The following is a 26,124-nucleotide window of genomic DNA, read 5'->3' on the forward strand; positions in this document are numbered from 1 at the left end:
GGTTGAAGTATCGCACTTGTTTGGGGCACCTTTAGTTCTGTTGTCTATTCAATAAACCCATAATGAAAGATTACCAACCACCTAGATTGTGCACTCAAGACGAGCTCAACTAATGACCCTTGCAGTGTGCAACTCCCTTGAGATTAAAAAACTGGGCCTTGAACATAGCATGGAGCTGTGTAGCTGGGTCATACCACAAGGATAAACTTTTCATCTAGCTTCAAGGACCACAAACAGGGCAATGGTCTAAGCAAAGGTTTGATACACTACTCAGCTTCATGCTCATATATGAAAATCCTTCTTGGAGTTAGTTGCATTTGCGAAGGATGTTATGTGCAGCTCACGACTTAAAGGAACCGAGATTCCTTGGACTTTCTTTGTTGAAGCTAGGAAGCCACCATTAGACGTTCAACTTGAAATTTCAGCCATTTCAGGGTTTAGCAACATATCTACCCCGTGCCCACTTTAACACAAGCTGTACAACAGTGATGTAAGGTAGAGAGAGCCCTACAGAGCATTGCTATCATTCACTCGATGTCCCCAGACTTCTTACTTCCATGGAGATACGGCCATCATGAACAACCACTATGCAATTTGCAAGCCCTCTCCTCTTTTTTACAACATTTAATTTACATGAATTTATGTGGCAATCCCCTCATCTATTTGTAGTGAGCACATTGCATAATTACCTCCTACATTTGAAAGCATACTTTAGTTCTAGTTGGGAGACCTCTACAACAGTTGTAATAGGTCGTTGGGTCTCGAAGGCCAAAATATAGTTAACCATTTGCACACCCCAAGGATGGCATGCACAAGGTAAAATGTCCTTTCTAGCCTCAATAATAAAGAAGTATGATCAGTAATGTCAACAGAGGAGAACATGCAGACAAACTCCCAATTTCTGCTTTCAAGAAAGTCGCACCTACCTCAATAAGCCTCTCTTTCCTTTGATTGATACCTTTAGGAGAGATTTCCCTTTCCTTAAAGACTTTCAACCAATTATAGCCAGTATCTTTAATATCTGGCATTTACAATCAGAATTAAAGGGAGAGCCACTACCTCACAAACCACAAACTACTAATTTTTCCTACTTCTAAAACTTTAATTAGACATAGCATTTCACGATAGTAAACATTTTTGACACTTTACCGAGAAACCAGAGTAAGCAAGCCAATGACATTGCATTACATCCGGAAGATGCCTCCGACTAACATTCCTGAGTATGATGCGCAGGTTTAGTCACATAATGAGATGTGTGCTCGTAAATGGGTGTTTGCATGTACATAATGACCTGCCCAACCATCTGTAACCCTGGGCATAGGCTAGCAATCCACATGCCACATGACAATGAATTGCAGCAACTGGTTTGTTGCACCTTACAATTGCGTTACAACATGGAGCTCCAGTGGGACAGAACAAATAAGCTCTGCCATAGCCACCTCTGTTTCTCAGAAAGCCCACAGAAGTTAACTCCTTTGGAGATTTTGAAGGGCTTTCCCAGCATCGCCTGGCTTTGTAAGCTGAAGTAGAACCTCTCCGACAAGCCCACGTTACACCTTTGCGGTAATGTGAATAACGTGCACACCTTACAAGATTTAGCTGGGCAATGGACAGCTGAGCATATTACAAATCATCAAATTGGTTTAACACATTCATCCGCAAATAAGCATCCACCGAGGGGTCTCGGCCCAAAAAATCTGTCAGGATTTGAATGGCATCCTTGGTTGCCCCCGGAACCAATACCTGCACCCATACATATCAACACATAAGCCCCAGATGCCTGTGCACCCATACATGACAACCCATCCGACTTTTATTGGATTCATTAAAGGCAACCCAGACAATGCCCGCAAAACAGAATACCTTCTAATGACCATTATCCTAAATAATTTCCAACCTTAACAAAAATTCACTAGGAGGCGGTAATTGTTAAGCAGTGGTCATGACTAACACGTACATATACGCAGCAAAGATTGTCAGCAATGAAAGAGCAATCCTATGATTTGATTCCTATCTCTTCCAGAGCACAGACAGATTGAGGATATCTTGACCAGATACCAGAAGAGGTTGAGGCAGGCCATTGCCATACATCACTCATCGTAGCATTGCGGAAGGCTGTCATATTCTATCTGAAATCCTGCACCTTTCAATGTCTCTAGGCTGGCCATGGATACCTACAAATCATGCTTTCCGTATATTTATAGCAATAAAAGCTACGATGCTTTAGCCACAGGAATAGCCACTGCTGACATTATATCTCATAACACGCATAACATCATGTCAACACCATCTATACCTAGATGAATAAGCCCAGATTCACCTTTACAGGGAAGTGCAAGGTATAGACTCATGGTAGTCCGCGAGACAATATAACCATCAGCTCCATCATGCATAGAAGTGACTAAGTACTATGGCATCCACAATAGCAACAGTGGGTGTAGAACTAGGTCTTAATATATGCGCCGGCACACCCACACGCACGAGCATACATCGATACAAAGATCTGCGTACTGTATTTTTGTCATAACTCTGGAGATGCAGGGCAGACTACCTGGACCTCAGGGGCTTGCACTAAGGGACCAACTGACCGTGATTCTCATATTAAATTTAACGATAATTAGTATGAGGAGATAGCAATTACTCTCTCCGCCTACTCTCACAGATTTTTTTCACACAAACCTTGTTTCTAAATTCCATGCCCACAATGTTGTTCATTATATTTCCTTTGAATTTTGTTTCGAACATGTCCGCTGCAAAGACCTGTGTCAGAAATGTGACCAAAATACTGTTAAAAGGTGAACTCACTTTTATTCTAAAACAAAACCAGACGTTACACAAACCGATACCTCACTCCATAAATAGGCATAACAGGATGCATCACAGCCTCCTGACATGAGATGTAATGTTGATGCTGCAAGGTTTGTCCCTTCCAGCATTGGCATACCCAAAACAACCTTGAACTCAACAAACGTTGAATATTAGCTTACAACTGCTTATGTTGCTATATTCAGATGATAAACAAACAGGAGCTCAGCCTGCATTCAAACCTAATTTCTGTATAGCTAAAGCCTTCCAGTAACAGCTAAGATGAGAGCATGATCACAAACACCAGAACTCTTGAAAGAGCAAGGTACCTCAGGATACAGCTTTCTAATGACTAGTTCCGTATCTACTCTCTCCTCCGTATGTAGAATCAAATCAAGTGAACCTGCCAAAACACAGATAAAATATACACATTGTTCCTTCGTGTGTTGATTGGGTACAAGTCATTTAACATACAAAAACGGATGCCTGAAAATTCATGTCTTGAAAACCTATAAACCATCTCACACGTGATCCACAAATGTCCCAATCATACTCATTTTAATATCTAAAAGTATATGTGAATATTCGTGTCTATAATACCTATAAAAAGATGATTTCTTAGTGCCCTTAGGGCAGGAAAAGATCTCCTCTTTGATTTCAATAAATTGCAAAGGCTATCCGTAATCTCTGCCTTTGGGTCCTGAGACAAACTTTAAGCATTGGTGTACAGCCTGATTATCTCTTGAAGAGAATATGTGTATTAATTCAAGCAGAAAGATCATTCAAGCACTTGCCTTCCAGTGGGCACTCATCAATTTCAATGATTCTCTCTCATAGCACCTGGAAGTTTCCAAAGACTCTTGATGTCATAAAACATTGAGGCAGAGATAGCTTTAGCTGATGGTTGGTAATGGGCATCTTACCAGTTCTCAAGCATATGGCTTGGGGCTTCTCGAAAATCACTTTCAACTTGGAGGCCAGAAAATCTTGCAAAAGAGGCACGGCTGCAGACATGATGCATCTGCCCATCCATATTCATATAAGTAACCCCAATATGTTAAAGGTAAATGAGGGACTATTTAGATAAAGATATACCACGTGACCAAATTCATGAAAATAAGTGACGAGTTCTGAATGTTTGAGCAGTGTTGGGACATTGGAAACAGACTTGGTGAGGTTCATTAGGAGAGCAGCCACCGGTACCTATGAAAGTGAATGTAAGATACACACTGCCCAGGTATCATCATTGGTATATAATGAACACAACACTTCTAGCATTAGTTTACGTACCTGGCTCTTGCGATTCCCAAGGTCGCAACCAGGTTGAAGGGGGACTACACATGCATGGCTGTATTTACCCTCACTGAACATATTTAAGAAAAAGTTCGATGAAATTTTGTACCACAAAGCACACTTTCACCTTCATTAGAACTGCATGAAGTTTGAACAATATAAACCGATAAAGGCAAACACTTCACACCGTACCGAGTAAAAAGATCCAGATATACAAATCCCAAAGACTTCCGACTCTCTGCATCAAGAACCGCATATTCCCTTACATCTTCAGCCCAAACATACTTCTTTCTGATCTCCTGAAATTTGAGACCTGACCAAAATTTATAGCATCAGAACAGAGTTGAAAGTCACTTGTTTGTTAAAATTTATAAAACGCAAACTGAAACCTTGTGCTATATTGGGAAGGTGCCAACTGAAAAGAACAGACTGGAACAGACTTTTAGCACTTCAAAACAACTGAACTGAGAGAGAGAGAGAGAGAGAGAGGGGGGGGGGGGGGGGGGGGGGCGGGGGGGGGGGAAGGTGCCAACTGAAAAGAACAGACTGGAACAGACATTTAGCACTTCAAAACAACTGAACTGAGTGAGAGAGAGAGAGAGAGAGAGAGAGAGAGAGAGAGAGAGAGAGAGAGAGAGAGAGAGAAATGAAATGAAAGGTTTTATTGCATGAAGTGCTCAGCCACTAAGCCATCATGAAAAAGAGAGAGAGAGAGAGAGAGAGAGAGAGAGAGAGAGAAATGAAATGAAATGAAATGTTATATTAAACGTCTTCAAAAGGCCAGAATGACCTATGAGACCAAACTGATACAAAAGTGGTGAATCTGTTACAATGTCTGGGTACCTTAGTACTAAAGTATTAAGTGTGAAAAGTGTGAAAGTGTGAAACTAAATGTGAAAAACTAAATACAAAGTAGTAAATAGACTTCTTAGGAGCATTCTAGGTGTCTGGCTAGAATGCTTCTAATCCTTTGTTGTAGTCTCCTCCGATGGAGTGTGCTTCTCCATCTTGGTTGTGGTCGTCTCGATTTCCTAAGCTCAGTCGCTCTGTCAATTAGGGTGCCTTTGGTATGAATATTGGTACTCCTTTGTGCTGGCTGTTGGCCTCTTGTTTCTCCGTCCACTCCTGCTTCTCTCGATCCGAAGAAATCTGTGATCTGCCTCTAACGCTGTAGTGCTCTTTGTCTTCTCATTAGATTATCCCTGTGCCGATGTAGTTCCAGTAGGTACAAGCCTAAGCATCTTTGATCTTGGTATTGCATGATTCTATCTAGAGGTCCAAAGCCTTCTTTAAAGAGGCAATGAAAACGCCCCGTATCTCATAGTATACTGTGCAATGGCATATAAAGTGTAATTCTGTCTCCGGCTCCATCCCGCACAACTTGCAAATTCTGCTCTCGGGTGGGATTCCCCTAAATCTGCCAAATTCAATTTCCAACTGGTGTGAGGATGTGCGAATCTGACCAATAGCACATCTCAAACCATGAGACATGTGGGTATCCATGTAACTCGGGCGAATCACAAATCCATCTTCAGATAGTTGTAGGAAGTTTTCTTTGTATTCGGCCATCTTCGTACCTAGTTCTTGTGTAGGGTCTACCCATGTCCTCTTAGTATCCAATTGTATAAGATCCTGTCGGATGATTTTATTAATCTCTGTTCGTGTAATTGCCAGTGATGGAGCCTCAAGAGAGTATTGGAAGGGGGGTAATCTTTCCATACTGAACCCATGTCTCTGAAACCACGAGGACAGTTGCGCATACCAGCATGATGTATCCCTTTTCATTGCTAATTGTCGAGAGGATTCGAGGGTCAATCTAGTATATCGGCAATTATTTGTATCCCATAAACCATCTATAAAGGACACTGATCTGCTAAGAGCTTCAATTTCTATCGGAGGGACAGCTAGTTCCGCTCGGGTAATCGCGTGTGGTACGGAGGCCTTGGCTCTAATCATTCGGGAAATCATAGATACCAAAGGTCTCCCCATTGACTTCCAATTATCCTGATCCACAGATGGTCCCCAAATCTGGACCCCATAAAGCATAGCCGAAGCCACCACAGTATCAAAGAGCCATAGTTTTGTTCGTGGTTCTTGAAACTGCACTTGTGAACACATCCTCTCCAACCCTCCCAAGGCCGCAGAGGCTCTGGATAATCTAGCATCCGCTGCTTTCTTAAGAGTAAACTTCCGTCCTCCAAATACCACCCCAAGGTATGTGTATGCATCTGTGTACTCTACTGTATCCTGGCCATATGTAAATGTAGGTGCCGATCTCCTAACCCACTGCGGTGTGGTGTTAAACACCATAACTTTGGTTTTACCCAAGTTTACCGACAGTCCACTGTCCTCCGCGAATTTATGTAATGCATTTAGTTGCCTCTGCATTCCATCTGGTGATTCTGCTATCAGTACAATATCATCTGCATACAACAACAAAGGGATCCATGACCCTGCAAGTTGAGCCCCTCTGTCACCCTCTCTATCAATGTAATCTGATACCTCATCTATGTACATAACAAATAAAGTAGGGGACAATGGGCATCCCTGCTTTACTCCAACGGTGGAATCAACAATGTCGGAATCCCCTTCTGGAGTACGTACATACCCCATTACTGACCCGTATAAAGCCATGATCCCCCATATAATCTCTTTGGGGACTCCTAACTCTTGCATCCTGAGCATCAATCTGGCCCTTGGTACTGTATCAAAAGCTTTCCGAAAATCCACAAAGCAACAATACATCCTTCTCCCGTTTGCTCTTCCTTCCTCAATAATGGCTCTGAGCATAAGAATATGATCTAAAGTGGAATAACCCCTTCTGAATCCAGCTTGTCCTGTTGCTCTTATGCCCTCATTCTCCGCCCATCTACTCAATTTTTGTTCAAGACTGGATGCGTACAATCGGGTCAAAGTGTGACCTACCATAATGGTACGGTAGTTCCCGGGTATCATAGGATCCCCTGACTTGAAAATAGGTACAATAGTAGATAATTTCCAAGATTCAGGTAATCCTTCACACATGACCCGATTAAACAGACGAGCAAGGACTTCTAAAAGTAGATCCCTGGCATGGATCAGATGTTCTGCTACTAAACCATCATGATCATATGCTCTTCTTGTCTTCATCTTATCAATGGATTTTTCCACCATTTCCGTAGTAAAGAAAGTACTAGTAGTAGGGCATGGCTCTAGCGGATCTGGTGATGTTACATATTGACCCCAGATCTCAGGAGAAGTAATCGTCGGAGGCGTTGAGTGCTCTCGAAATAAGTGACATGCTTCATGTGAGTCCTGACTCAAGAAGAGCTGATATAAATCCTTCTCCAGTTTGGCTAAAAATGCCCTTTTCTTGCGACGTACTATACGTCGAAGAGCAATCCGAGACTGCTTATATGTGATGATCCCAAGTGTAAGCTCTTTCTGGACCTGGGTTCTCGTCTCTCTGCATTCCTCGTCATACCAGCTGTTTTGAGGCATGTTCCCAGCTCCTCTCTTCTGAGCAGGTTGAGTATGTGGGTATGCCTCTTGTGCTACTCCATGTAGTATCTCTGTTAACTGAGAAGTAATCTCCTCTACAGTATATACTGGCTCGGCTGCCCACATCCTATTATAGATCTTTTCCACATAGACTGAGTCAGTTTCTGGTGTGAAAGTATATCTTGTGTGTGTCTTCTTCCTTTGTACTTGAGAGGCATTGTATTGGAAGGAGATTGATAAGGTCAAGAGAGCATGATCCACTGCAATCCCAACCGGTTTGGGTCCCCGCTTAAATTCCTTGATACTAGAAATAAAGCTTGGTGAAGTCATGACATAGTCCACTGTACTGGCCCCATGCCTATGTGGGAAGCATGTGAATCCCCCAGACAACGGGAAATTCTCTAGACCATTAAGTATGGCCAAACCATGTATGGTTGCCATCTCCATGAGATGTCTCCCATATTCAGTGTGTTCTTTATCTTGTGAGTTTCTAGTAAGCCCCCTCCGTGATAAATCCACTTCTCTGAGCATTTCTTCAGAAGTATTATAGAATATTGCTTGAGAGTTGGCCGTTCTGGCATTAAAGTCTCCTAAGAGAACGATGTCTCCATCTCTAGAGAACTCCCATATGTCATTATTCAATATGGAGAAAGGGGACTGTCCTTTAGGTGAGGAGTAGACTGAGGTACTTGGAGGGAAGTAGCATATAGCGATATATAGAAATCTACCTGTCTCGGCTCTCATTCTCACCCACATATACCTTGCTTGCTCATCTTTCCTGATAATCTGTAGTAGTGGCTTCAGCTCCTCTTTAAATAAAATTGCTACACCTCCTGAACCCCGACTACTCTGTAGAGATCTCTTGTCTGGTCGACTAGCTGTTTCCCATAAATAACCCTTCACATGTGGCATACGCTGTCCCGGTATCTGGTGTGTCTCTGAGTAGAAAACTATGTCTCTGTCCCTAAAGCTATCGTCAAAGGCACCTACATCTAGCCTATATGATCCATTACAATTCCACGCCGCTATCTGTAGCGTCGCCCCATAGGTCTCGCACCGTCATGCTGAGAGCTTTTCCACAACCACTACTTTCCCTCCTCTATAAAAGGCGATTTTTCCCTTTTCTCTTGCTACCTTGATCTCTGGCATCAACTCTTGCATGTGTGCCACTTGTGCCAATGTAAGATCATCTCCCAGGAAGATACCGGTTTTCTTAAGAGTTGGCCTCTTCTTTAAGAATTCCTTCCTTATTTCTATATTCGGGAAGCGGAGAATAAGTGCCCTATCCTTTACGTTTCCCTTCTCATCGATTCCTTTCTTGCCCACTCTCCATGCACTTCTGTGAGTAGGCTCTGTGATGCCCATGCGTTGTAGCAGTTCCTTCACTTCTTCATCTACATTCTCTTTGTCTTTTAGTCCTGTTACCCGCACATGTAGAGCCCGATTCTTTCTTTTCTGCTCTTCCTCAATTGTCATATTAATAATGGTAGAAGTAGGTGTGGTCTCGAGCATCTGGGCCTTCCCTTTCTTCGCATCCTCAATCCATTTCTCTGCTTCATCAACCTTTTCTTATGTCTTAAAAAGACGTTCCGCCCATGAGGATGCCGTTTTCGATTTCTGTTCATCTTCTTCCCGTAGAGCTTTCATTTGATCCTTCATGTCCTCAAGCTCCTTGAGCACCGAAGGTTGGTCGTCTCCCTTCTCCTTAGTTGCAGATTTGCAGGCCGCAAGTTCTCCTTTTAGCTCCTCGATTATTGCATCTTTTTCCCTCATGTGCTTTTCCATATTTGTTCTCCATGCTTCGAAACTTGCTACTGCCTCATCGAGTTTCTTTTGCATAACGCATTCTGTTACATTTACTTCGGCCTTGATTAGGTTTCGTAGTTCTGTTTTCAAGATCTGAATCTCCTCATTTTGTATCCCCCGGGTCTCTCCCCTTAGTTCTCTCATCATGTCTCCATACATGGAGTTCCTGTAGCTCTCCGCGCTCGCGTGCCTTTCCTTCCTGATGTCATCTCTCATGTAGTTTAGCTCTGATTTGAGCATCATCTGGACCTTCTCCATCATTAGTTCATCATGTACCTTGGATGTTTTCCCCACTCGTAATGATCCTGGTGATAGTACAGTATCTCTATTTCTCCGCTTAAATGTGGCTGTTGTTTTTTTTGGGGTGGTGTAGCTATCTACACCCGGCCCTTTTCCTTCGGTAAGCGGATCCATCGAACCCGCCCCGCAAATGTGGGGTAGGGTACTAAGGTAAGGGACTGAGAATAAGGCAAACTTTAAAAGTTTATTTTAAAGCTTATAAGCCTTTAAACTTTAAAAGTTTATTTCAAGGCTTAGAAAACCTTTAAACTTTAACGTAGAAAATGGAAGACCTGCTACGCGTAGGTAAAGGAGGGGTGCCGAGGACCTTCTACGCGTAGGGAGTCACGGACTGCACGCGCCCAGTGTCTGCGAGTACCGCGTCTCCTGCGTGAACCCGCTGCCTCACTGCCTCACTGAGAGAGAGAGAGAGAGAGAGAGAGAGAGAGAGAGAGAGAGAGAGAGAGAGAGAGAGAGTCCTCGCAATGGGGCTGCAGTAGCTCCTCGCCATGGGGCTGCCTGCGTGGACGTCCTGCTGTATTGCTCCCTCCCCAAACCGCGCGCGCTGCCTACTGTGACTCTACACCAGTGTGTGCTGCTAAGAGGAGGACGACATCAGCCACCTGCGCGAGAGAGAGAGAGAGAGAGAGAGAGAGAGAGAGAGAGAGAGAGAGAGAGAGAGAGAGAGAAATGAAATGAAATGTTATAATAGACGTCTTCAAAAGACCGAAATGACCTATGAGACCAAACTGATACAATCGTTATGGATCTAATCCAATATCTGGGTACAAAAATAAAATGAAGTGAAGTGAAAGACTAAAACTAAAAGACTCAAATCATCAGCCTGAAAATCATCATCATCATCATCATCATCATTATCCATACCCGAGGATGCCCGGCATCCGGCGTTGTCCGAGAAAGTATTGCATCGGTCATTGAAGAGCTTCGTCAATGTCCGCCTCTATAAATAATCGTACTGGGCATCTCCCATGTCGTGCTAGAATAGTCCTGATTCTCTGGTGGAGCCTCTGTCGATGTCGTGGTCTCCCCCGTAGACGTGGGCGTCTAGGTCTCCCGAGCTCAGTGGCTCTGCCCAGTGGCTCTGTCCACTAATATACCTAGTAGAAGTGGGCTCTGGAGTCTGCTGCTTAGTCCTTGCTCTAAAGAAGTCAGTGATCTCCCTCAGTGAATGTCTCCCACTACTTGATCTCCTCAAGAGACTTTCCCTGTGTCTGAGATGCTCTAGCCCGAGGCATCTCTGATCCTGATATCTCATGACTCTAGCAGACGGTCCAAAGCCCTCTTTGAATAGACAGTGAAAGCGGCCTCGTATCTCATATTATACCGCACAATGACAAATGCGATGTAACTCTGTCTCTGGCTCTATATGACATAACTGGCATATCCTGACTTCAGTCGGTACTCTCCTAAATCTGCCAGTCTCAATCTCTAGCTGATGCGATGATGTGCGCATCTGACCAATAGCACATTGTATCCCATAGGATAAATGAGTGTCCATATAGGCCGGTCTGATCATATATCCATCCTCTATTAGCTGGAGGAGATGCACTCTATAGAAAGCCATCATTGTGCCCAACTCTTGCACTGGCTGTATCCATGTGCTTCTGGTATCTAGTTGAATCAAATCCGGACGTATAAGTCTAGTGGTCTCCATCCGTGTGAGAGAAAGGGAGGGTGCATCCAAGGAGTACTAGAATGGAGGCAATCTATCCATGTTGAAGCCGTGTGATTGAAACCATGATATCATCTGCCCATACCACCATATTGTGTCCCCTTGTAGCGCTAGCTGTCGGGATGACTCAAGTGCTAGCCGAGCATATCTGTCTCTATGAAGGTCCCATAAATTATGCCTGAAGGAGACTGATTTAGTAAGGGCCTCAACTACGAGGGAGGGGCAGCTAGCTCAGCCCAAATAATCTCATGTGGCACTGAGGCCTTAGCCCGAATCATCTAAGAGAGCATAGAGACTAGAGGCCTCTCCATACATCTCCATCCATCAGTGCTACCAGATGTGCCCTAGTGGTCCACTGAGGGCCCCCAAATCTGAACCCCATAGAGCATAGCTGAAGCCACTAGAGTGTCAAAAAGCCACAGCTTTGTTCGAGGTTCCTGAAACTGAACCTACGAACACATCTTCTCCAAACCTCCCAAAGCTGCATAAGCTCTCGTCAATCTAATCTTTGATGCTCTCCTCAATGAAAAAGCCGGTCCATTGAAGACTACCCCAAGATGGGTGTATGCATCTGTATACTCCACCGTCTCTTGGCCATATGTAAAAGTAGGTGCTGACCTCCTGACCCATTGTGGTGTGGTGTTAAACACGATAACCTAGGTTTTCCCTAGGTTAACAGACAATCCACTATCGTGGGCAAACGTGTACAAGGCATTCAAATGACGTTGCATCCCCTCCGGAGAGTCGGAAATCAGCACAATATCATCAGCATATAATAGTAGTGAAATCCATGTCCCTGCCAACTATGCTCCTCTATCACCATCCCTCTAATGTAGTCAGCAACCTCATCCACATACATGCCAAATAGTGTAGGAGATAGCAAGTAGCCTTGTTTCACCCCAATAATGGAGTGAATCAAATCAAAAATCCCCTCTCGAGTGCGTACATGTCCCACTGCTGACTTGTAAAGAGCCATGATCCACCAAATCAACTCTTTTGGAACCCCCATCTCTTGCATTCTGTGCATCAATCTAGCTCTAGCACTGTATCGAAGGCTTTGCGGAAGGCCACAAAGCAACAATATCCCCCTGAAGAGCTAACTGTCTGGAAGACTCAAGCATACCTGTCTCTAGTAGTATCCCACAAGTTGTGCACAAAGGAGACTGATCTGGTAAGTGCCTCAATCTCCATAGGAGGGGCAGCTAGCTCTGCTCGAATGATAGCGTGGGGTACGGAGGCCTAGGCTCTGATTAGTCGAGAGATCATAGGTACCAAGAGCCTCTCCATACGTCTCCAACCGTCTTGGCCTACAGAAGGTCCCTATATATGCACCCCATACATCATAGCTTAGGCTACTAAAGTATCAAAAAGCCATAACTTTGTCCAAGGTTCGTGGAACTGAACCTACGAACACGTCCTCTCCAAGCCTCCCAAGGCCGGATAAGCTCTAGTCAGTCTAGTCTCTGCTGCTCTCTCCAAAGAAAACCTCGGCCCAATGAAGACAACCCCAAGGTAAGTGTATGCATCTGTATACTCTACAATCTCCTGACCATATGTGAAAGTCGGTGCTGACCTCCTGATCCACTGTGGTGTGGTGTTAAACACTATATAACCTTGGTTTTACCAAGGTTTACAGACAATCCACTATCCTCTGCAAAACTATGTAATGCGTCCAACTATCGCTACATACCCTCTGGTGAGTCAGAGATCAACACAATATCATCAGCATATAACAACAATGGGATCCACGTCCCTGCCAGCTGGGCACCTCTATCACCCTCTCTGTCAATGTAATCAGACACCTCATCATCATACATACCAAATAGAGTAGGAGACAATAGGAAACCTTGTTTCACCCCAATGGTGGAGTGAACTAAATCAAATATCCCCTCCGGGGTCACTGTCTGTATAGAGCAGACACCTCATCATCAGACATACCAAATAGAGTAGGAGACAATAGGCAACCTTGTTTCACCCCAATGGTGGAGTGAACTAAATCAGATATCCCCTCCGGGGTCACTGATCTGTATAGAGCCATAATCCCCCAAATCAACACTGTGGGCACCCCCATCTCCATTCTGCACATCAATCGAGCTCTCGGTACCATGTCAAATGCTTTGCAAAAATCCGCAAAGCTACAATAAATCTGTCTCCCATGTGACTTGCCCTCCTCAATGATGGCTCTGAAGTGTCAAAATATGATTAAGAGTGGAGAAACCTCTCCTACCTCTGGCCCTCTGCCCAATTACTCAACTACTACTCAAGAATGGATGCATACAACCGTGCCAATGTGTGTCCAACCATAATAGCGCGGTAATTCCCAGGCTCTGTAGGATCACCTGCCTTGAAGATAGGCACAATAGTAGACAACCTCCAAGTCTCAGGTAACCGCTCATCTAAGGCATGATTGAACAACATTGCAAGAACCTCTACGAGTATATCAGAGCATGAGTGCTTTGCTACTAGACCATCATGATCATATGCCCTGATGGTCCTCATCTTGTCAATGGCTCTCTTTACCATTTCAGTGGTAAAGAGAGTGATGGTAGGTGGGCATGGCTCTGTAGGATCTGAAAGGGGGTCCTGTCCAAGAACCCTATATAACGATGTCGCATACTGGCCCCACACATCAGGAGAAGTAATCATGGGGGAGGGGAGTGCTCATGAAAGAATCGCCATGGCTCTCCTCAGTCTCTACTCAAGAACAGCTGATACAAGTCTCACTCCATCTGGGCCAAGTAAGCTCGTTTCTTCCGTCGCACAAGGAGCCGGGAAGCAATCCAAGACAGTCTGTATGTAAGTGATGACCCCTAAAAGAAGATCCCTCTGAAGCCGGGCTCTCATCTCTCTGCACTCCTCATCATACCAACTATTATGGGGCATGCTCCCAAAATGTCGCCTCCGACCCGCCGGCTGAGTGTTGGATATGCCTCTGATGTTGCACTATGCAGTGTCTCAGTCAATAAAGTGGTGCACTCCTCCACTGAGAGGCCAGGACCAGCTATGCATAGAGGACTATAGATCTCCTCTGTATAAACCAAGTCAGTCTATGGTGTAAATGTATAATGTGTATGTGACCTGCCTCCTGATGTTTGGGTTGTACTATACTGAAATGAAATGGACAATGTCGAAAGAGCATGATCCATTGGTACGCCCACTGGTCTGGCTCCTTTGAAACTTGCATTTGGGATTTGGGTTGTTTGCTCTTGTAATGAGTGTTCTAGCTACTCACGTTACAATGTTTGAGCTTTACTAAAACTCAAGCCCCTACACTTAACCATCTAAGGCCCTCCAAGTTTCTTCACTTTTTGCCAGGATTGCTCATGTACCTGCTTACCACTCCCACCGCAAATGCAATGTCCGGACGTGTAGCAACCATAGCATACATCAAACTGCCAACGGCTAATGCATACGGAATCTTGGCCATTTCAGCCCGCATATCATCTGTGTTTGGACAGTCATGTGCAGTCATTTTTACATATGGAGGCAGCGGAGTACCAAGATCCTTTCCCCCATCCATATGAAAACGATGTAGCACCTTATTAACATAATCTCGTTGAGATAGATACAGACGCCTGTTGAGTCTATCTCGAGAGATACGCATGCCCAAAATATGATTAGCATTACCAAGATCCTTCATGTCAAAGCGATTCTTTAAGCTTTGCTGTAATGCATCCAACTCCGTGACATTTTTACCCGCAATAAGCATGTCATCAACATACAAAATCAGCAATAGAAGAGATCCATCACTTGCCGTTTTGATATACAAACAGTGATCAGAATTACTTCTTTTGTATCCTTGAGACCTCATGAATGTATCAAACTTGTGATACCATGCACGGGGAGACTGTTTCAAACCATACAAGCTCTTCAAGAGTCTACATACTTTCTTCTCTTGCCCCTTTGACACAAAACCTTCTGGCTGCATCATATAGATCATCTCAAGCAAATAGCCATGCAAAAACGTTGTTTTGACATCCATTTGCTTTAACTCCATATCTTCAGAAGCAACCAAGCCTAAAACAAGACGTAATGTGGCAAGCTTTACAACAGGAGAAAAAATCTCATCAAAATCAACACCATGCTTTTGCTTGTACCCTTTAGCAACCAAACGTGCCTTGTACTTAGAAGAAGCATCAGATGTGACCTTGGTCTTGTAAACCCATTTACATGGCAGAGCCTTATGCCCTTTAGGCAAATCAACCAAGTCCCATGTATGGTTTTTCTCCAAAGACTGCATTTCCGAAACCATTGCTTTGAACCATTTCTTACTGTCTTCACGTTGCATAGCCTCTTTATAGCAAGACGGCTCACCACAATCAGTAAGCATGACATAGTCCAAAGACGGTTCATATCTATCGGGGGGCCTTGTCACCCGAGTAGATCTACGCACCCAATGATCCATAACAGGTGGATTTTCAGCCTGTAAACCATCAAAAACAGCAGGCTGTTCAGCCGGTTGCATCGCAACAACGGGCGGTCTAGGAGCATCAACCTGTTCCCCTACCTGTGGTGCATCAATGGCAACTTGTTGGGGCTGATTTTCAGCAGCTAATGGCTGATTTTCAGCACCATTTTCAGCATGTAAAGGCTGCTGAACATTGGGCCTTCTTGGCTGTCCATATGTAACATCTTCACGAAAAACAACCCGGCGCACTTCCTCGACCTTTGTGGGCTGTTTGTGCATGCAATTCTCATTGAAGATGACATCATTGCTGCGTATGATTTTCCGTAATGCGGGATCCCATAATCTATACCCCATTTCACCATTCTCACCATATCCTAGGAAAATGCATTTATGAGACTTTGGTTCTAGTTTGGTGCGCAGTTCACTCCGGATGTGAACATAGGCCTCACAACCAAACACTCTTAAATGTGCATATGAGGGTGGCTTGCCAGACCGCACCTCCTCAGGCACCTTTCCATTCAAAGCCTTGCTAGGTGAGCGATTAATCAAGTGAATAGCTGTTTGCACAGCTTCTGCTCAAAAACCATGAGGTAATGCAGCATGTGACAGCATACTCCGAACTTTCTCTTGGATAGTCCGGTTCAATCTCTCTGCAACTCCATTCTGAGAGGGATTAAAAGGAGCCGTGAGCTCTCTTTTAATACCTTTAGTAGCACAAAAGTCAATAAATGCTTTTGATACATACTCCCCCCCATTGTCTGAGCGCAAAGACCTAAGCTTCTTGTCAGTTTGATTCTCAACAAACGCAAGAAACTTCTTGAAAGTATCCAAAACATCGCTTTTAGCACGTATTGGATACACCCACACCTTACGTGTAGCATCATCGATAAACGAGACAAAATATTTCTTTCCCCCTAAGGACAACTGTGGCATTTCACATACATCGGAATGCACTAAGTCTAACCTGTCAGACTTCAAAGAAAGAGACCTTTTGTGCGGTGTTTGACTGTGCTTACCATAAATACAGTGCTCACAATGAGAAAAATCAGTATACCTCAAACACGGCAAATAACCACAACGAGACAAAGTTTCCATTCCTCTTTTACTCATGTGTCCCAACCGGCCATGCCACAAAGAAACACTTGGCTGCTCGGTTACGGCGACAACATGGTCACGCACACTAGATACATGCAAAGGATACAAAGTGTCCGATTTACAACCCTTGGCTACAATACGAGCCCCTTTACAAATTTTCCACTTGCTATCACCAAAAGTGGTGTGATAGCCTGCATCATCTAGCTGCCCTGTACTAATCAAACTCTTCTTGAGTTGTGGCACATGGCGCACTTTGTGCAAAACAAAAGTCATACCATCAACAAAGGAAAACTGGACACTGCCAATACCTGCAATGTCACATGCATAGTTATCTCCCAAATAAACAGTGCCCTGCACCTCACCTGAGTACTGTGTAAACCAATCCCTATGAGGTGTTACATGAAAGGAGGCACCTGAATCAAGAATCCAAGTATGCATGTCCACATCAGAACCCATAGCAAGGGTATGTGCATCCACAGAAGAGGCATTGAGTACATCAGTGCTGCTGTCACTGTCACAACTACTAGCAACATTGATTTCCTCAATCAACACAGTGCTCTTCTTGGCATTTCCCTTGTTCTTTGCATCAGTTTCAGCACCCTTGTTCTTCTCTTTCTTCCACTCATAGCATTCCCGTTTATAATGCCCTTTCTTTCCACAATGATGACACACAACATCTTTCCTACGAGATTTGCTGCGTGCCCTGTCCTTACTGTCAGATTTCTCCCTCTGTTGAGACCTGCCTCTCAAGTGCAATGCATTAGAAGACCCACCTGTGGTGTTCTTCCTGTTCATCTCTTCCATCAAGAGAGAACTCTCTACATCTGCATACTTAAGTGAAGCACTTGAGTTACTAAGAGCTGTCCGGAATACATCCCAACTCTCGGGCAATGTGCATAGCAGACAAGTAGCTTTGAACTCCTCATCAATCGTGAATTTCAGCTCTGTCAGTTGGCTGAAAATAGAATTGAATTCATTGAGGTGCACTGACATGTGCGTGCCCTCCTTCATGCGGAGATCCATAAGCTTCTTAAGCCAATACACTTTACTGGCAGCACTCTGCTGTGCATACAACTCGTCTAAGCGCTTCCACATGCCCCATGCTGTCTGCTCATTCTCTACATTGAAGAGTAAATTGTCAGACACCGAAAGCATGATCGTGGAGCGAGCCAACTCGTCCACTTCTTCCCATTCTTCAACCTCCATATCAACCGGTTTCACACCCTGTAACTTAATAGGTTTCGTCTGTTTCTTCTGCAACATCACATTATAACATTGCTTCTTCCATATAGCAAAGTTATGGGCACCCTCAAGCTTGCGAATGTGCAACAAATTGCCACTTTCACTGCTAGAAGCCATTCTGAGTGATTGCAAACACTGAAACCCTGTTTTGCCGACCTAAACACGCCCAAATGTGCGCAATCGGGCAAAAAACAGCTTGCTGTTACAAAAAAACAACGAGCAAATTTCACGCGAAATCACCCCAAAACGGCGTACATTCACTGCCAAACCTTTACCAAAGGTTTCCACAAGGTGTATACATCATTTGCTTGCTGAAATTCCCTGTTTTAGGGCAAAAATCAGACCTGTAAACACCTGTTTTGCTGAATTTTCAGAACCTCGTTGGTGGAAACACCTGTAAGATTGACCTCGGGGTCAATTTGATGCAATTTCATTAGGGCAAGTCTCACAGGTCAATCTTACAGGTGTTTCCACCAACGAGGTTCTGAAAAATCAGACCTGTAAAAACCTGTTTTGCTGAATTTTCAGAACCTCGTTGGTGGAAACACCTGTAAGATTGACCTGTGAGACTTGCCCTAATGAAATTGCATCAAATTGACCCCGAAATTGGTCAATTTCAGCAGAAATAGGCTACTGTTCGCCAGTTTTTCAAACCCTAATTTTGGGGAAACTGTCACCGGAGGTCGATTCTACACGGTGAGAGGATCCCTTCGCGACAGAGTTGATCGAAAACGGTTGAATATCCTTCCCGCAGCGAGCAAGAACAGAATTCTGATCTGTGTTGCGAAAATGGCTCTCTTGGAAACCCTAAAGCTCTGATACCATGTGTGGGGGAGCAGGAGAGAGAGCCCACTTGCTGTCCTATGCAATGAGAGTGAAGGAGAAGGGGAGAGTGGCGCAGAAGAAGCTTGCGCAGGGAAAAACGTGAGAGAGAGAGAAATCGTCAAAAATCTGTGAGGAGTCACTCTATTTTCTTTTGGGCTTCACATTTGAGTATATGAGTAAGTGACTAGGGGGCCATTCACACTTGGGCCCCCTCACTTATAAGTTTTTTAACTTATAAGTTAATAAGTACAAGGCACTTAGGCCTTTATTCCCTAACACAGGCCCCTGGCAACCTTCCACCAGATGGATCTTCACAGAGATGCGTAGAGTTGGTTTGAGCAGGAGACTAGAGGATCCCTTTGCTGTGGGGTTGCTTCGATCTTGGGAGCTACGACGAGGCCTGGAGCAGCGCCATCCTACTTGCACGGAGGAGCGCCTGCGCGACAGCTACTTGTTTGGAACCCCATGGTTAGCACTCAGAGAGGGCACTTGGTTGGTAGTCAGCCTCATGTTTCCTGGGGTTCCATGGCAGCGGGTCCAGCACGCTCTTTAGGTGACTGGTTACAGTTTTCAGGCTTGTCACAGGAGCTACAGGGCTTTCAACTACAGGGCATGAGAGGGGTGCAGAGCATGTGTCAGGACATCTCAGAGGCAGTACCAGCTGAGTGGCTCACACCTCTCGAGTCAGCAGCGCCCAGATGGATGGGAGCCTTCACGCGACTGAAGGTTCTCATCTCTGTTCGGGCTTGCTCAGAGACTGTTCCCTCCCTGTTTTTCGAGCTACAGGGTGAGGGACGCTTACAACGAAATTGCAGTAGAGGCCCCACAGGTGGCAGAGTGCTGTTTGCAGAGGATCCGAGTGGTGGGCATCTGTGGGAGGACTTGCGTCATCGATCCTGACCCAGCAGCTCTTAAGACTGGACATTGGAGGCTGTGGGCCTGGGAGTGTTGTCCACTGGCACGAGTATAGTGGGACCCTGGAGAGTGGCTCTGGAGGGACCCTTTCTGTTCTGCAGACCACCTAGGCGTCCCTTTCTTTCAGTACACTGTTCGACTGGGACGTCAAATACTGGCAGCACAGAGAGAGGCTCGTCCCACTGCAGCACCTCATTGGCAGGAGGAGGGTCTCACAGCTGAGTTCTTGGCAACTTTTTGGGAGAGGTTGTGCGACTCCAGACAGCCGAGGCGAGTCACTTTGTTTCAATGGCTGGTCGCACACAAAGCTACAGCAGTTGGGAGTTGGCTGGTGCATAGCGGTCTCTCGACCGCATGTGCAGCTTGTGGCCACCTTGTGGAGAGTCAACGTCGTCGTCTTTGGGAATGTCCTTTGGCACAGCAGGTGTGGCTTCGTGTTCTTCGGCTTATGCCTGCTCTTTCCACGGCTCGGCAGTACACTTGGGGGGGCAGCGGCTTGGTCCACTCTCACGGGCCCGGCACTTCAGTTTGAGCTATCTTCCACCAGCAGGATGATAGTGATGCAGGGGGAGCGACCTACAGTCCAGCCTGCCACAGAGCTTACTCCACAAGAGTGGTGCAGTGAGAGAGAGGAGTGCTGGGAGCTCATCAGTGGCCTAACACTCTGGTTCATCTAGCGGACCCGCTGTTTCCGCATCTTTGAGGCTCGCCCTGTACCACCAGCAGAGACTGTTCGCGATCTTTGGCTAGAGCTGCTCCACTCTTAGAGGACAGCTCGAGAGACTCCAAGGCAGCTCTGACCGCATGCGGGAGCATAGAGAGGTCTTCCTTCGACTCTAGCGTCCTGGGCCTTTTTTCACCAGGGTCCACGGTGTACTCAGATGGCACTACCGTCCACCTGTGTGGCTTTTCCCTCCTCCCATTTCTTGATTTAGCCTCATTGTACATATGCTGTTTTTTCATTGGGAGAGTCTCCCCTTCATGGTTGTTGTAGCCCTCTCTCGAAGAGGTGGTTGTAGCCCTGTGGGCAGTTTCATTAACTAATAGAAGGATCTTTTTCTCGGAAAAAGAAAGTACAACTCCCACGGGTCCTCAGCTCTCAGACTCTACGTCCAAATGCCCTGAGAAGTGAGGCCCTTGGGCTCCTTATAAACTTAAAAAGGGATGCTGAAAGCAGAGCCCCAAAAGCCATAAACTCAAAAGCAAAGTATTCCAAAAGCATCTTGGTCCAAAAACTGCAAGAAAAGCAATCAATGCAATTTCCGTACAGCCGTCAACGCGAAAAGCGGAATTCCGTACGTTCTGCCACATCAGCCTGTCAACGTGATTTCCAACATTTCCCCTTGGCCCCATCTTTGTCAACTTTTTGACAAAGCGATTGAAGTGAAATTTTGGCATGCCAATTAGTGGGAAGGTCGACGATCTTGTCGAACTTTCTTTTGATACATGCTGTTTCTTTTGATACATTGCTCCTTCCAACATTTCCCCTTGGCCCCATCTTTGTCAACTTTTTGACAAAGCGATTGAAGTGAAATTTTGGCATGCCAATTATTGGGAAGGTCAACGATCGTGTCACACTTTCTTTTGATACATGCTGTTTATGTGAGGCGAAAAGACTAGGATCATGACCTTCCTGTTTTCCCAAATGGTCTACCATTCAAACCATATAACCTTAAGGACAGAGACCTCTGGTCTAGCCTATGGTGATTCATCTTGCAGTTTTGCACCACTTCTTCAAACATTCTTTAGGTCCACATGTTAAGATGGAGGTTGAGGTAAGATGTTTCGACTTGCTCCAGCCCTCTATACCCCAACATCTTAAGGTGAGCGAGTATCAAGACCTCTGAGTTGAGCCATCTCCCTGATTGGCATCATTCTTCCAACGAAAATCCCTTTCCCAAAGATCAGAATTCACAAACTTGTATGTAAAGCCTATTCAAGCTGCATAACCACCGATTAAGACTACTGGCAATGAAAACGAACAGTTAAGCATGAATGTTACACATGCAATGACCTGTACACAACTAAGCCTATTTCTCAACTTTTTTAACAGTAATAAGACACAAACTGAAACAATGAACCACAACTTCTTTTTACCATAGAGATGCTCATATATTCTCAAGATTCCAGATGTCACAGTGTCAACAGGAAAATATTGACTCAGATCATTAATATCCAAATTCAGCATTCTTCTCTCTGCTTTCTGAATGTAGTAAAGTACATCTTCAAGTCCAACCACAGAATCTCCCTCCTCCTCCTCCTGCAAAAGCAAGAGGCAAAACGCTAAAGGTGTGTAAACGGACCCCTTTGATGTCTTTCTGAATAGGTCAAGAGACTCTTAACCTTTAAGTCTTGAAGCAACTTTAACTCTTTAAGGGCAGTAGGTGTTAAGTGCTGCACCATTCTTTCTTGAAACTCTTTCACCTGCCAGTATACAAAAACTCTCTTAGCAGAAATGTTCATATGCATACAGTAATTTTATCCAAAAAAAAATAGTACAATCGTATCTACTTAAATTTTCAGTAGATAGGTGGTGAGGTTGCTATTTTTAACGGTCCTACTTTCACAAAAATACATTTGCAAACAAAAAATCTCAGCAGTTCACCCAGCACACGATCCAAAGAGCCACCACACCTTAAGAAAATAAAAGCAACAAGCTAGAATACTCAAATTGACAACAATCCTGAGTCTCCACAAAGTCCAAAAAAGTCAGTATCGGGTCAAATATAGAAAGTGGCACTTTTCCTCATCAATAGGAGTCGTCCCCAAAGTGAACAAAGTAAAAATAGATGACAAACAAAGTGCAGAGTTCCACTTCCAGATGCACTAGCCCCAAAGTCTAGCACCCCTTTCACTACTTTTTATATTTATAATTCACAAAGTACAACTGCCGGGGACTTCGCTCTGCATATGTGCAACCATGCACTGATCTGAAAGAAATGACCCCCAAGCCTCACTAATAAAGGCTCCATGATAAAAACAGCCATTACAAAAGCACGCGCAGTTAAGAGCTTCGATTGCTAAAAACATGGCCCCCCAGAAGGTCTCACAATCAACAGCTTCCATGATTGATACCGAAAAGTTGCCACGTCGTGTAGACTCCTCAGCAAGCCATTCGTGGAACGATTCCTAACACGTTTTCCTGGTGGCCGTACGTCCTGTTCTCTCTCTACTTTCTCCTACCAGCCAATCAAGCTTGCCACGTCATCACTTTGTGACACAAAGAAGGGAGGGACTAAAGCAGGATTTGATCTCATTTCATGGGGATACCACAGCATCAAGAGGATAAGAGTATTGAGCTCTGCAAATAGTACAAGATCCAGAGGCATTGATTTTCTTTGACAACAATGTAGCTGGGCTACTGCTCACATGCACTAGACAAGCAATTAGTAGTTACAGTTGGGCTTGGGCAATCACTTCGCTGATGGACTTGGTCATAGTCAATCTAGCAGACCACTCCTTGGAGATACCAACACAAATAGGAGGTGAAACTCTAATTTGGACAGTATGGAGCATAACCGGCTTGCTAGGAATGAGGTCAAGAAATAACTTTGCATTTACAAGAGCATACAAACCAAGAATTTCTTCGGTCCTTCACAAACTAAGATTCACAAGAAAACATAACGTGAAGAACATCAAGGGTTTCAATCTATGGTATTGTGTATGTGCCAATAGCTAACATTTTACAGTCAATGAAAGTAATGGTGGCATTGAAGGATATGCAGTAGCAATAGAAACAAAATTATCTTGCATGTTCAGAGGGTTGATGTAAAAGAACTTCATTAAAGCGAATAAATAGCGGAATCTAAAGTCGGTTCATTCAAAAGTTTCTAGAGGTTGCTTCCCCTTTGCATATCCTGACACAGAAAGGAGTCCCTTTCTCGTGGGGACACACAGAGGTGACTGCCTTCCAGACTCTAAAAGAGAAACCAGTTTTGACTTTGCCGGACTTGCAGAAGTCATTTGATGTATATTGTGATGCTCATCATGACAACTGTTATGCATGAGAACATCCTTATCCCATGATAGACCCTATTTGGTCATGGAGAAAATACCAAGGATGCTGCCCAAACAAGAACCACATAAAGTTGAAGAAGAGAGAGTAACCTTTTCGGGTTTCTTGGCCATGCGTAACTCCAGAGAATATTCAGCCCAATTCTTGTATCCCAGTAGATGCGCTAATTTGTGTCTCAGATCCAACTACAAACATGTTAAAATTTTACTTACAAATAATTAATGACATTCACATATACTTATAGTTTTACTTCATAGAAACATTGCCATATAAACAAAATCTCCGCTGCAACCCATTACCACTTTCTCTAAAATAGGCGTGTTCTCCTTTATGCATCTTTGATAGCGAGCGGTAGCGATAGCTGACCTAGTTGATCTTACCTGGCCATGCATAAGCATATTCACACCATTAAAAAAAAGTCACTGTAGAAGATCATAAAACAACATTCAGAAAAACCAGAGCTTGCTTTCAAAGATTTTAAAAATATGATAGAGAACAGTCCATTTGACATATGACGCTCTTATGCAAACAATAGCCCACAAGATGAGAGTTTGAAAATGAGAATGATCCTTCAAGAAAGAGAGCACTTATTGAGCATGAAAATTACCTTACAATGCTCCATAATTGGAAAGTAGTGAAATGGTTTGAGCGTAACCTTCAGCTTTCCATCATCACCTGTATTTAGACTCTGCCTTCAATGAACTTACAGTTACTTGACTCACTCGACTATGAAGACCAAAGAACGAAGTACGAGAAAGTTTAAGAGTCTCACTTTTAAAAAATCAGGATGCATCCCAGCCAACTCTCCAACAGAAAAAGAGAGAATAGAATCGTCCTCGTTCACGTTGTTTTGAAACACATTGCACAGCTCTCCTATCCTCGCATTCAGCCTCTCTGCTTCCTCCCGCATCTCTGATCGCATTTTTAAGCCTTTTCGTTCACAGTCTTTAACCTGAGAGGTACAATGAGGGCTACTAATATAGCAGGAAAACACTTGAACTCTTTAACAACTAAGGCGTCCAGTCTGTTTGAAGAACTGTTCCCAAGCTACTTAGTTTGACAGCTCAACCATTTTCACTAAAGTTAAATATGACTGCGCATAAACCAAGCACACAAACATGAGTTGGAACTTGAAGTTGTCTTCTACTTGTGGAAAAAGAATAATCTTGGGCACCCTTGCCATGTTTGTTAGTAGTTACTTGCGATAAGCAACTACAGAAGTTTCCCCACTTATCATGGCTCTAACATACATATCTGTACCTTCAATAAAGGACCTAAACTTATAACTAGACGGTGGGCAAAATAGTGCTATTCATCCTGAGCTTTGAACATGCAACTTTTTTTAATACTAATATAAACTAGCTTCGGTTCAAATAACAATAGCCAACATATAGCAGTAGACTTCTAGTAATAATAGACCCAAAATATTAGAGCCAGGAAGGCACTGTATATACAAATGAAATCGATAAATCAATACAAGGAATGAAGATTTGCACAGGGTACACAAGCATCTCAAAAAGTATTTCCTTCCACCAAACTGAATCGAACAAAACATCTTACCAACCGTTCAACATAGCGCTGTGCCTCAGGCTGCAGCGTAATCTTTTTGTCAATGAAGGCTTTCACAACAAGATATACATCTTCCCGCATACTGCAGAAATATACACCAAAAGACAAGTACAATTCAGACAACAAAAAGTTGAAACAATGTTTGTGTAGTAATCAAGCAGCAACCAGACAGAGAGAGGATTAAACACATCCAAGCACGCAACTCCAAGAGCCATAGGCTAAATGTGGCATGAGATGATTCTTCAAGGTATATGGGCAAGTACATTTGCTGTTCTAAAGTAGAAGAAAAGGTATTGAACCAAAAAATATCGAGGAAAATCATCCTGGGATTCGGCATTTACAATAGCTTATGAATCCACAAATAGCATCCAAAATGAAGCAAGCATTATGCAAAATCTCAGGCAACATCCAAGAAGAGCAAAAGCTATCTATACCTTTGTAATGTTTAAAAAATCTGAGCTTACAAATCATCACATGCGAATGGTGAAAGAGCATGCCATGGACAAATTACTAATTAAGAAATTAGAAGTACTAAGAGGAGAGAATGAGTTATGATACCAAACAACCAGCCTTGCTTTTTTTCCTCGAAAAAAGACAATGAGATTTTCAACTTTAATTTTGTAGCAATTGTGTGATTCAAATGATCAAGCAAATCATATTCAGCCATGCAGAGTGAATATTAACCAGTATAGGACATGT

At 44.0% G+C, this 26,124-nt stretch overlaps 1 protein-coding gene across 1 annotated transcript in view; it reads right to left on the bottom strand.

Annotated features, from left to right (window-relative positions):
• Positions 1-1,070: 1,070 nt before the first annotated feature.
• Positions 1,071-26,124, bottom strand: part of LOC147460761 (Zincin-like metalloproteases family protein) — a 66,576-nt gene continuing 41,522 nt past the window's right edge. Inside the window, exons 4-20 of the mRNA XM_086508465.1 lie at positions 25,417-25,507; positions 24,629-24,808; positions 24,464-24,544; positions 24,156-24,236; positions 23,949-24,041; positions 22,185-22,265; positions 21,939-22,101; positions 4,291-4,411; positions 4,096-4,168; positions 3,901-4,008; positions 3,729-3,826; positions 3,600-3,645; positions 3,406-3,505; positions 3,135-3,208; positions 2,847-2,954; positions 2,680-2,760; positions 1,071-1,743 (exon numbers count right to left, since the gene is read on the bottom strand). Coding sequence (XP_086364591.1) covers positions 1,624-1,743; positions 2,680-2,760; positions 2,847-2,954; positions 3,135-3,208; positions 3,406-3,505; positions 3,600-3,645; positions 3,729-3,826; positions 3,901-4,008; positions 4,096-4,168; positions 4,291-4,411; positions 21,939-22,101; positions 22,185-22,265; positions 23,949-24,041; positions 24,156-24,236; positions 24,464-24,544; positions 24,629-24,808; positions 25,417-25,507 — 1,699 coding nt within the window. The 3' untranslated portion in view covers positions 1,071-1,623. The remainder of the gene's footprint in view (positions 1,744-2,679; positions 2,761-2,846; positions 2,955-3,134; positions 3,209-3,405; positions 3,506-3,599; positions 3,646-3,728; positions 3,827-3,900; positions 4,009-4,095; positions 4,169-4,290; positions 4,412-21,938; positions 22,102-22,184; positions 22,266-23,948; positions 24,042-24,155; positions 24,237-24,463; positions 24,545-24,628; positions 24,809-25,416; positions 25,508-26,124) is intronic.

The sequence above is a fragment of the Adiantum capillus-veneris genome, chromosome 3 (genome assembly GCF_014529385.1).
Source record: "Adiantum capillus-veneris isolate H3 chromosome 3, ASM1452938v2, whole genome shotgun sequence".
Lineage (NCBI taxonomy): Eukaryota > Viridiplantae > Streptophyta > Polypodiopsida > Polypodiales > Pteridaceae > Adiantum > Adiantum capillus-veneris.